Raw genomic sequence first — 11,481 nt, 5'->3', positions numbered from 1 at the left:
CCCCTGAGACAACTTTGCTCTGAATTCCCCTTTGGAGAAATCTGTCTCTCCTCTCCCAGCCTGGAAGCAGCACAGGGTGTGGGCAGGCTAATTTACCCCATGAAAGGCACATCGAGGACCGGGTGTTGTAATTTATTCCCCGACGTCCCGCTCCGCTTCCTAGACTTTACCGCTGACTCACAGCTTGTCTGCCCCAACCTCTCCAAGGTCAGAGGATGAGTTCAACCACCCTGCCAGGCTCAGGCTGCCCACACCGGCGTGACGGTGATGAATCCTCCACTGGCTGAGCATCTGCCTCTGCTTCTCTCCCAGCACGGAGGCCGTACTGAGCATGGTGGATTCAGGCTTCGCATGTCTGCAGTGCTTTTCTGATGGAAAGCAAGATGGTTTATTGGATGTGATCCGCAGGTAGCAGATGACTAATTATTTTTTAATAAATGATGTGCCTTAGCAAAACTGTCTGGGATGGGGGGTGGTGAAATCCAACTGGATCAGCCCTTCCTGAGCAGGCAAAACCCACCCACCCAAAAGAGGGTGTTTTTCGAAAGGTTATCTTTCTCTTTTCTGTCTCAATGCATACGACTCAGAATTCATCTCATTTGTATGTAAATAACAAGCAGAAACACCCAAACAAAAAGCTCCCATTGCCCCAACAGCTTATAATTTAAGTTGATCTCCTCCCTGCACACCAATAACCAGTCGGCTCCCCAGGGTACCAAAGCAGCTCAGCAGCTCTTGCATTTCTGGGAGAATACCTTTAATCATCCCTGCCCCTCTCAACCCCTGAGTATTGCAAACCCCATGTTTTCTGCTGCCTACTTGAAAATGTTCATGTAGATCAGGCTATTTTGGAAAAAAAAAAAAGGCCAGGAGCAAGTTTTCTGGGGCAGTTGGGGGCCAAATCCTGCTCAGTGTCACTCCAGACATGCCCCTTTGTAGATTGACAGAGTCTAGTAGAGTTGATCCAAACTGACAGATGCAAAAAGCCACACCTGCCTCTGGGTATGGAGCCCACAAACCCCTGCTCCTCCACACAATAAACCAGCCCAGGAGAGAAATGGTATATTTTTCATCCAGCCTTTGTATCACTCGCATACCTTGTGGACAGTGAGCTGAAGGAAGAAGAGTGTGGGAGCCTAAAATGACAATTCCCTCTTTCTTGTTGGCAGCCCCACCTTTAATCCCATTATATTCATTCAGCTCTAATATCTGATCGGAACCCGTCTGTCAGCTTCAGGACAATCTGCCTTTACTGGGGTCAAAAAAGCATGAAGACAATCTCATTTTCCCATCGCACCCAGGCTTTGAATTTTATGCAAATAATCAAGGCAATAGACATTCATGAATTTCAGGTGACATCCCAGGAAGATTCAGCCCAAGATTTTCCAAAGAGAAGCAAGCTGACCTGTACCAACCGGGAATTTCACACTGCAATGGGAGTCTATTTGAGTGACCCAACTCTCCCCGTTTGAGCCAGCCTGGCAGCATTTCTCCAGGGATAATCAGATATTTGGTCTTCTGTATTTGGTAGAACATGAAACACCTGCTTAATTTTTCTTCCAGAGATGCCAGGGGGATTTTTAGCTCGCACTTAATGGTTTTGTAGCACTGGGGCACATGAATGTATTGCGAAGGACATGTGGAGTCCTGTCCTGCAAATATGTTTAAGCTCCAGTCATGCACACAGCATGGGCAATGCCACCAGGACAGCAACATGCTGAAAACTGAACCGAGTTCTTAAATATGAAGAATAAAATACCCTAAACATTGCAATTCCACAAAGTCTCAGATGCCAGAAAATGTCACCACACCCTACTGTATTTGCTTTTTTTCCCAAGCTCTCCAGGAAGTAAAATAACAAGAATTTGTGGGAGTACTTTCCATGCTGGTTAAATCTTTGCTTTTGGCAACATTTTGAACGGAAAGGTTCAAAGGTCTGTAAAAGAAATCACAGCTGCGAAGAGCTAGAAACTCAGGACTGATTACATCTTAATGTTAGCATGCAAATAATACAGTTCCACAAAGCTGGGCGAAGTGGTTTTCAGAAAATCTGCCTCTTTCACTGAAATGCTTTGTAGATTGAGATGAAAATGTATTGATCACATCATCAGTTGGCTGGAGACATTGCAACGGCAGCCTCTGGTTGGGATGGAGCTATCCTCTGCCAATATCCCTAGAAAGGAAGACTAGGAAGCCTGCTATAGACTAAATACCTAATACTAAATGGCCAAAATTTAAGGTGACATTTAAATATAGTGTCTCAGAGGAAAATCATGGATCAGGACCTATTTGTGCTAGGTACCGACTCAGCTCAAAAAGATGGTCTCTGCCTGACTAGTGTGAACAGGCAGACGGGCTAAATTAGAGCCCTGAAAGAGGTGTCAGGCTTCATGAACATCACACCCGCACTTTGCCTCCGGGTGAAGAAGTCCCATGAAATTTTTATGTTGAGATTTAGCCATTTTAGTCTCATTGCCTTTCACTCAAGTTAATTCAGAGGACGCTCCACTAAGCTCTGTACTGATCTACGGCATCTTATAAGTAGCATAGGGGTACCTGGGCAGCCATTTCTCTTTTTTACTCCTTTTTGTTCCTTTCCTTTTGCTTCGCAGCAAGGAAATAAAATAAAATACTTGTGCAAGCATACAGAGGCTTTGCACTAAGGCTGAGCTCTCCCTGCCAAAAATCAGGGAGTTAGATAACTTTTCTAGCTGAGCAGATTCGCACCGGCTCCAATAGGTGTGTTTGAGTACAATCAGTGTTTATCAAGTTTCAATAAGACAGCTGGCTGCCTGGCACGTCAAAACCATGAAGGCACTAAATTGATCACTGGACTTCCATGCAACCAAGCCCAGATCCCCAGGGGGATAAAAAGGGCATCCCGCACTCCATTCCATCAGAGCCGCACTCTCTCAGTTTGCTGCTTCTCACCAGTGCCGGGCTGTTATCTCCTGCTGCAATGAACCGGCAAACTTACAGCATGAGAGCGGGCGGTGGAGGCAGATCTTACAGCGCTGCCTCAGCTATTATTCCAAGCGGCAACAGGGCTGGCTTTAGTTCGATGTCTGCGGCACGATCTGGAGGAGGTGGGGGTGGTTTTGGAAGGCTCATCGGAGGAGGCGGCAGTGGTGGTGGTGGTTTTGGCAGCAGGAGCCTCTACAACCTTGGTGGTAGCAAGAGGATATCCATCGGTGTTGGAAGCAGCTTCCGAGCTGCGTTTGGGAATGGAGCTGGCGGTGGCTCTGGCCTGGGAGGTGGCGGAGCTGGTGGCAGTCTTGCACTTGGTCTTGGTGGTGGAGGTGGTGGATATGGCTTTGGTGGAGGTGCTGGTGGGCTTGGCTTTGGTGGTGGACTGGGAGGTGGTGGAGGGCTTGGCTTTGGTGGAGTTGGGCTGGGAGGATTCAGTGGAGGGCTGGGTGGTGGCAGGAACCCAGCGGGATTTGGTGGTGGTCCGCCTGGAGTCAGTACAATCCAAGAAGTGACTGTCAACCAGAGTCTCCTGGCACCGCTGAACCTGGAGATAGATCCAAACATCCATCAGGTGCGAAAAGATGAGAAGGAACAAATCAAGACCCTCAACAACAAATTCGCTTCTTTCATTGACAAGGTGAGACTTCATCAAGTGCTATGGAATCATGATAGAGAGGGAGCGAGACAGTCTTGTAGCTACAAAAATATGACTTCATAGATCTACAGTCTATTGCATATTTCCTATCTGCATGTCTTCACTAAAGTAATCAAAAAAGAATGATCTTCTAAACAGTTACAAGGCAGAAAATTAGACATCAGTAACTAGTAATAAGAGGATTAGAGCCAGGTTTTGTGCCTGAGAAAGAAGATAAATTAGCTCAAATGGAGTAAGCCAGTTTCAGGTCCAGATCTAGCTGCTTAACCCAGCTCTCTGTAGGGAATCACAGCAGACGTGTTAGTCCTTATTGCTTTATTGCCTGCAAGCTAAAGTCCTTTTCATATTGACTCAAGTCCTTCCTTGGCTTTTACTTGGGTAAATACATAGTATACATGAGCAAAAGGGAAGGCAATTAAGTACTTGTCTTTTAACCTACAGTACTCGGATCTTAGCTTTAATGAAGGAAGATAAATATCTTACGAAGAAAGAAAAACCAAAGGATGTTAAAGCAAGCGATGAAAGAGCTGAACCCACATTTTCTAATGATTGCTCATTGGCTTGCTAAATTAAATTGTCTCTAAAGAGAACTGTCCACTGAGGGCAGATTTGCTTAGCTGCTGGATGGGCTAACATAGCCCTAGATAATCTAGAGGATATTCACAGCTGGATTTAATACTCTTGGTTTGGGATTTCCTCGGTTTGTGCTATGCATCAGTCCCAGTTACTGATTCTTGGCCATCAGCATGCTCACAGGTATCTTCTGCTAAGCCTCTTCTGCTTCCCAATGCTCAGGTTCGCTTCCTGGAGCAGCAGAACAAGGTGCTTGAGACCAAATGGACCCTCCTGCAGGACCAGGGTCAAAAAAACAACTCAGGCAAAAACAACCTTGACCCACTCTTTGAGGCTTATATCAACAACTTGAAACGGCAGCTGGCCAACCTGCTCAACGAGAGAGGACGCATGGATGGGGAGCTGAAGAACATGCAAGACCTTGTTGAGGATTTCAAGAACAAGTGAGTGCCTGTTAGCAGCACATCCAGGCACCCTGGGGTGAAATGGGATGCAAATACCTCAGCTTAGCGTTAGGCAGTAGGATTAATCTCACTTAAATTTAGCTTTCTGAAAGTCAAACATTTAGCCTGAGATATTCATCAAACTTTCTACAGGAAAGGGAAAAAACATATGTCCAGTCTGTGCTCTAGCCCGTAACATCGTACCTAACTAATCTCTCTCTAATATACCACTCCTGTGAGGTATCTCCCCCTGCAGAACCCCGGCCTTCCTCAACAGCAGCAGAAAGGTGGTCCACTGACATTTTTCCAACCAGAAAACACAGGTTCAGCCAGGACACAATGACTTGTGATGACACTTGCAAAGGAAAATAATCTAAAAAGGCTTTGCCCTCCTTGTTCCATATGCGTTACGTCAAAATGTCATGTCAACCTTTTGAGAAATGGGATTGTCACAAATTAGAGCTGGGCACTTTCCAGGAGGTTGATTTCAAAATGCCATACCCAGCCCAGATAACCTTGCAGTCCTACCTGTACAACTGTTCTGCTTACCAAGGTATGAGCCAAACACATCTTTTCCTTTATCCCTGCAGATATGAAGAGGAAATCAACCGACGCACAGCAGCGGAGAATGAATTTGTGGTGCTGAAGAAGGTGGGTGAGACAGGAGATGTTATGGATGCTGAGCTAACCGTAACCATTGCACAGGCTGCGGGAGTCCTAAAGGATGGCTGATCCCATGGAGCTCCATCCTCATCCTTTAAAAGTTGTCATTTGGATTGTGGTTTTGGGGGAAAGGAAAGGAGGGGGTTGGAGGATGGAACTGAATTTTTGTCCCACTCCTGTCCCATAACATACGCGCATGGTTGCCTGGGCAAAACAGACCATATAGAATCAAAGATGGTCAGCACTGCTGGAGAGCCCAGGTGCCAAGGCCAAATGGCCTGCACTCCCCTCCTTATCCACTAACAAAGTTACACAGAGCACTTCTTTTGGCCAAGAGATGTCCTCTTGGTGCTCCTTCCAGGGGGATGTGCCGAGCACAGCTTTCCCAGTCAGGCAGCACCACTGCAGCAGTGAAAGCGGCGGCCTCATCTCCAGGCTTGGCCAGTTGTTGGCTGAGCTAAAGAAGAGGTACCAGGTGCTGTAGATGTCCTCATGGTTGCTCTTTTCCAGGATGTGGACGCTGCTTACATGAACAAGGTGGAGCTGGAGGCCAAGGTGGATGCCCTGACCGATGAACTCAGCTTCCTCCGAGCCCTCTATGATGCGGTACAGACACCCTCCTCCCCTGGTTTCTGTCCTGTTGTCACCCCCTGGACAGCGACTGCCATCATTCATGGCATCTGAAAAGGTAAGTGCAGCTGGCCCGAGATCCTGTGTGCTTCCTCGCAGGAGCTGGCTCAGCTCAGCGCACAAGTGTCCGACACTGCTGTCATTCTGTCGATGGACAACAACCGGGACCTGGACCTCAGCAGCATCATAGCTGAAGTCAAAGCTCAGTACGAAGACATCGCTAACAGGAGCCGGGCCGAGGCGGAGGCTTGGTACCAAACCAAGGTGAACAGACCCATAGATGCCATGGGTGCTTTTCTGGGGAAAATTACTGCTGTCCCTATATGAGGCTGTTTGAGTCACATTTTGTCCACCTGGACATCTCAGATGGTTTACTCTTCCTTCTGAACCTCAGTTTGAGGAGCTGCAGGCCACGGCTGGGAAGCACGGGGACGACCTGCGCAACACAAAGGGGGAAATCTCTGAGCTCAACCGGTTGATCCAGAGGATCCGGTCAGAGATAGAGAACACAAGGAACCAGGTAGGAATGGCAAAAGGAGCCCACAGAGCCCCGTTCTGCGGTCCCTTAGCACCGCAGCCCTGCTTTGCTGATCGGGGACGGTAGCAGCCACAGAGTGTGATGTACCTCATGAAACGTGTTGAATGCCCTCCTGAAAAGGGTACCACGCTGTAACATATATTAAATCATTCTTGCCAGGCTGGCATTTCAACTCCAGCAATGTCAGCTGTGGGTGAATGACCTCAGTCATAACTTTTTTAATTAGCACCCCAACCAGAATGGTTTTCTTCTTTGGGTGACTCTTACCCAAAAAGAAAAGCAGCATTTAGGAGTCCTAATCCCTCCTCCTGCAGTGTGCCACCCTGCAGACGGCCATCGGAGACTCCGAGGAGCGTGGGGAGCTGGCCCTCAAAGATGCCAAGGCAAAGATGATTGACCTGGAAGATGCCTTGCAGAAAGCCAAAGCTGACATGGCCCGGCAGCTCCGCGAGTACCAGGAGCTCATGAACGTCAAGCTGGCCCTGGACATTGAGATTGCAACCTACAGGAAGCTGCTGGAGGGCGAGGAGAGCAGGTGGGAGCAAAATCCTTGCAGGAATAACAGCAACTATCGCTTTGCCCCTGTCAGCAGTTGGCCCCCCTGCCTGTCTCCTTCATTTTGCTCTAACCTCCCCCTTATCTGCCCTCCAACAGGCTGAGCGGAGAGGGACTCAACCCCATCAGCTACTGTAAGTACCACAGTGCTTGTCTTGCTTTGGGCCCGCTGGGAGCAGAGGCTGTGAGCAACCTCGGGAAAAGGGAGGTTTTGCCCAATATAAGACGTTCAGAACCTACCACCAGCATCAGTGGCTTTGGGTTCAAGTCCTGTAGGTCCAGGTGCTGATGATGGTGCTTTCTGGAACTGGGTGTTTGCCAAGCAGATGTCCAACCCTCTGGCTGTTTTTTCTTCCAGCTGTCATCAGCTCCAGCTCTGGTATGGCTGGTGGAGCTGGGTTAGGAGGAGGATTTGGTGGACTGAGCCTAAGTGGAGGCGGCAGCGGAAGCGGTTTTGGTCTTGGAGGCGGCGGCGGAAGCGGTTTTGGTCTCGGAGGCGGCAGTGGAAGTGGTTTTGGTCTCGGAGGCGGCGGCGGTGGTGGAGGCTACAGCTTTGGAAGTGGAGGAGGACTTGGACTCGGGGGTGGTGGTGGTCTTGGAGGTGGATTTGGAGGAGGCAGTGGCCTCGGCGCTGCAAACCGTCTTGGCTACGGAGGAGGTGGCAGCAGTGGTCTGAGCACCAGCGGAGGGAATTTCAGCTCTGGAAGTGCAAAAGGCACCAACCCAGGTGTGAAAATTGTCTCCAAAACCTCCTCCAGCAAAAAAAGCATAAAAAGCCAAAGCCTGAAGAATGCTACACAGCCCGAGTAAAACCAACACCAGACCCTCCCCAAAACCATCGCTCCCACATTGCTCCTGCATTACTCCTGTATCGCTCCTGCACACCACCGTCCCCTCCACCCACCTCTGTTCTGGCTCCTCGCACTGTAGTTCTTCAGCATTTGGATCACAGTTCCAGAAAAGCAGCGGAGCATGTGCTAAATGGATCTCTCAAAGTACCTGAAACTGGATTAAAAGGAAAACACGGGCCTAAGCGATTTTCTGAATGGGGAAATGCTTTTTTTGTTTGTTTGCTTTTAATGAGGCTGCGCAGCTTGTTTGTAATTGTGGCTAGCTGACAGCCATCAGCTAAGACAGATCAAATAGCAGTGAAGATGTAATAACTTGGGTTTTTAGCTCAGTTCTGGCCCACAGAAGCCCAGGGGTGGGCTGGGAACTTGGCTCCAGCTCAGCCTGTTTTGTCTTCTCTGATGGGATGAACCAAACCTGCTCCTTCAAGTTAAGCAACTCATCTTTATCAGAGATGCGGGTTATTTTTCTGCTATGTAGAAAATCCCCAGGAGGCTGCTGAAAGATCCCAGGCTGTGGTTTGCAAGCGTGGGGCCCCCTCTTAAAATATCCCTTATTATGGGAGTACAGAGCCTGTTAGGAGTCACTTCTGAGTCACTCAAGTGTGATGGAAAATCCCTTTTTTCCCCATTCACAGCCAAGCTTCAAAAACCATGTTTTTTCCAGATGTGCTGAGCATTGCAGCTGTGTGAAGTCAGGCACACGAGCCTGGCCAGTGGTTCAGAGCGTAGTATTAGGAAAGCAGTCTGAGATACCTCCATCTGGAAAGTACCACCCACAGGGACGCAGACTCAACTTGCAACAAGCTTATCTAAAAGGAAGCCCAAACTACTCTCACATTCCTGTCCTTTCTCTTCTTAAATGAAAGTTTGCCCACAGTAGTACCTTCCACGTAATCTCATGGGTGTATTTTGTCAGACGAGCCACCAGTGACTGATCCAAAGCACGTGGAAAAGAGCTAGTTCTCTAAATTATAGGATTTTTTAAACTCTAAATAAAAACTGAGGCAGAGAGTTCTTCAAAAGCAAGGTCAGTGTTTGCAGTTAAATTGGGTTGCTGTCCTGTCTCATGCTAGGTTTTGGGGGAATGGCTTAAAAAATGCCAAAATCATCCAACAGTCCAAGTGTCGCTGACTTTCTCCACTGTCTTGGTAAGCAGCAGTGAAGGTGAAAGTCTGAGACAGTGAAAATTACACTGAAAAAAAGTGCCTGAAGGCCCATGTCCGCACTGCTCCTGGGGGTATTTCAGCATCTCCACTATGTGTGGGTTTCTCTGCAAAAAAAAGACAGTCATTCGGTAAACTGAAAAGCGCAGTCAGGTTTCAGCCCAGCACATGGGGAATGAGGCAATCGGGAGCAGGAGCCCAAAGGCACGCCAGTGCCCAAAACCTACTTTTCCTTTTTCTAATGGAATTTACCCCTCTAGCCTTCCACCATGTCTTCTTATTTTTGTGAACGTACCATTAAAAAAGAAAATTGCAGCTTTTTATACTTCCATGATAGTGATACGATGCTGTGTTTTCCTTCCTCTCTCTTTTTGGAACATGTCCAATAAAACTGGATTGTAATTTATTTGTTCCTACATCTTTTTATTCTAAAACAGAACCAGTAGCATGAAATATTCCCAACCTTCAGCAGAGTGAGCTAGGGGGGGCCTTTTGCTTTACGCTGGGGGAAAAGTTTCAAAATTCTGACAGAATTATAATGAAAAGCTTGAAATCAGTTGTCCCAAAACAAATTGAAGAATCGGAGAAAAGAGGAGGAGGGGAAGGGTGGGGCTTTATCCATTAAGTGACAAAAACAATTAATCACCATTCATTTCTTAACATATGATTAGGGTTAATCCAAAAGCCTTTCTTCAATGGAAGGGAGGGTTTTGCACAGCTCTGCTAGCTTGGGCAAAACCCCAGTATTTAATTTTTGCTTTCTTAAAAAGACGTAGCAAAACCGAGCATATACAAAGCTCTGGGGGAGGATTTTATCAGGATGATCTAGATTGAGGATGGGTTTCGGTGAGTTGGAGCAGAGCAACTCACCAACCGATGCAGGTATTTTGGTCAGCCGTCATTGCAAAAGGAGAATAAAAAAGGGGGGGGGGGGGGGGGGAAACCTCAGACAAACACTCACACCTTATTGCATTTCAAAGAGTCGGACGCTTTGCTCTTCCCTGACCTCTCAATATCCCGGCTTTATGTAACTCAGCGCAGCAAATGGGAAAGAGCAAGCAAGTACACGCCAGCCCAGCAGGTTTACAGCAGACGCTCACAACCGCTTCAGCAAAACCTCACTGAAACCCAGATGCACCGAAAGACGGGAACACCAACCTCCCTTCACCCAGAAAATCAAAGGAGCTGCAGTAAGAAAGACCAAAGTTGGGACAAAACCCAACTCCTCAGTCCCTGCTGTTGCAGAGGATGTTGCAGACAAACAGGCCAAAAATTAGTGAAGGGTAAAAATAAATTCTGAGTCACCTCGATTTCTGTACTCGCCCGTGTGAACACTGAATTACACAGCACGGGTGTCAGGAATTAATACAGCTAATGACAACCTAACCTTAACTAACCTTAAAAGATTTGAATGTCTTTCTTCCAGCCTGTGCTGGAAAAAAAGCAAATAACAGAGTCCAAAAGTGGTGCTCACAGGCAGCTGAGCTCCTGCAAACATCTCAGCTGGCCCCGTTCCTCCTCCCTTTGCTCTGCATCCCCAGCCCACCCGCCACTCCCATCAGTGCCCTCACCCTCCAGGCAACCCCTCTGCAGCAAATCCTGCCGCCCAGACTGACGTCCTCCCTGCAGGCAACCTTCCCGTCTGAGGGGGCAAATGCAGCCCACCTGCGACCCAGAGCAGCTTCAGGAGGACAGTGCACATGAGCAACAGAAGCCAAGCAAGGAAACTGTGTGGGACTGAGAGATACTGCAAGAATTCTCCTTGTTTTGGTGCCTAAACAATCATTTGATTTACTCTTCCCAATCCTTTGTAATATTCCACTTAATTACTGTTGTCTGCAGCAACAGGCTTTCCTAGAAGAGCTGGGGAGGTAATGACTGCCTTCAACATGAATCCTTTCTCTTTGCTTTAATTAAAACATTTGCAGCCTGTGCTCTGGTTCCCAGGTGTAACTTTGCATAGCTTTTTGGAAGTCAAAGGCAGGCTCCCTGCCTGGCCCCCATCCACAGGATCCGGCATCCATGTGCCAATCCACATCTGCAGGCTTAGGAAAGCAAATCTCCATACAGCTGCCATGCTTGTAACAGAATTCATTGATTTTCAATATCAGCATCGCCCCAGTGGTGTTATTACTGGGGCTACCTGCCGCTGTGCATCACCTGTGAAATGGGGGCCCGTTGCTTCCGGACGTGCGAGAATGGGTGCAGTTTTCCCTGTGAAACTCTGCGTTTCCAGCACCCAGGAGGTTCCCACGTCTCCACTCCCGAGGCGAGAGCACCCCCTTGCTACCGCCCAGATGTCTCCCTTCCAGCGGGAGGGTGCCTTGCAGCAGCCTGTCCAAGGATCAGCTTCCTGATAGCTCGCCCGAAGCCCTGCGGGTACGGTGACTCACGCTATTGGCAATAAGCAGTGACAGGAGTGCTTGCAGGAGATGACAGT

General features: G+C 48.2%; 1 protein-coding gene across 1 annotated transcript; it reads left to right on the top strand.

Moving 5' to 3' along the window:
- The first annotated feature begins 2,959 nt into the window (after nt 1–2,959).
- On the top strand, nt 2,960–7,837 carry LOC104037901 (keratin, type II cytoskeletal cochleal). The gene is made up of 9 exons (XM_009492110.2): nt 2,960–3,607; nt 4,421–4,641; nt 5,232–5,292; nt 5,815–5,910; nt 6,034–6,198; nt 6,329–6,454; nt 6,787–7,007; nt 7,127–7,161; nt 7,386–7,837. The coding sequence occupies exons 1-9, from the start codon at nt 2,960–2,962 to the stop codon at nt 7,835–7,837; spliced, it is 2,025 nt and encodes a 674-aa protein (XP_009490385.2).
- Nucleotides 7,838–11,481: the final 3,644 nt, after the last annotated feature.

Source organism: Pelecanus crispus, chromosome 26 (assembly GCF_030463565.1).
Source record: "Pelecanus crispus isolate bPelCri1 chromosome 26, bPelCri1.pri, whole genome shotgun sequence".
Classification (NCBI taxonomy): Eukaryota; Metazoa; Chordata; class Aves; order Pelecaniformes; family Pelecanidae; genus Pelecanus; species Pelecanus crispus.
Note: the sequence above shows the minus strand (reverse complement) of the source record. Positions and strands in the feature narration are given on the sequence as shown.

Bases quoted from the DNA above. Each gene is read 5' to 3' on its own strand.
- LOC104037901 (XM_009492110.2), top strand. From the start codon at position 2,960: ATGAACCGGCAAACTTACAGCATGAGAGCGGGCGGTGGAGGCAGATCT. The intron at 6,455-6,786 runs GTAGGAATGGCA...CTCCTCCTGCAG, and splicing joins TAGAGAACACAAGGAACCAG to TGTGCCACCCTGCAGACGGC. The intron at 7,008-7,126 runs GTGGGAGCAAAA...GCCCTCCAACAG, and splicing joins CTGGAGGGCGAGGAGAGCAG to GCTGAGCGGAGAGGGACTCA.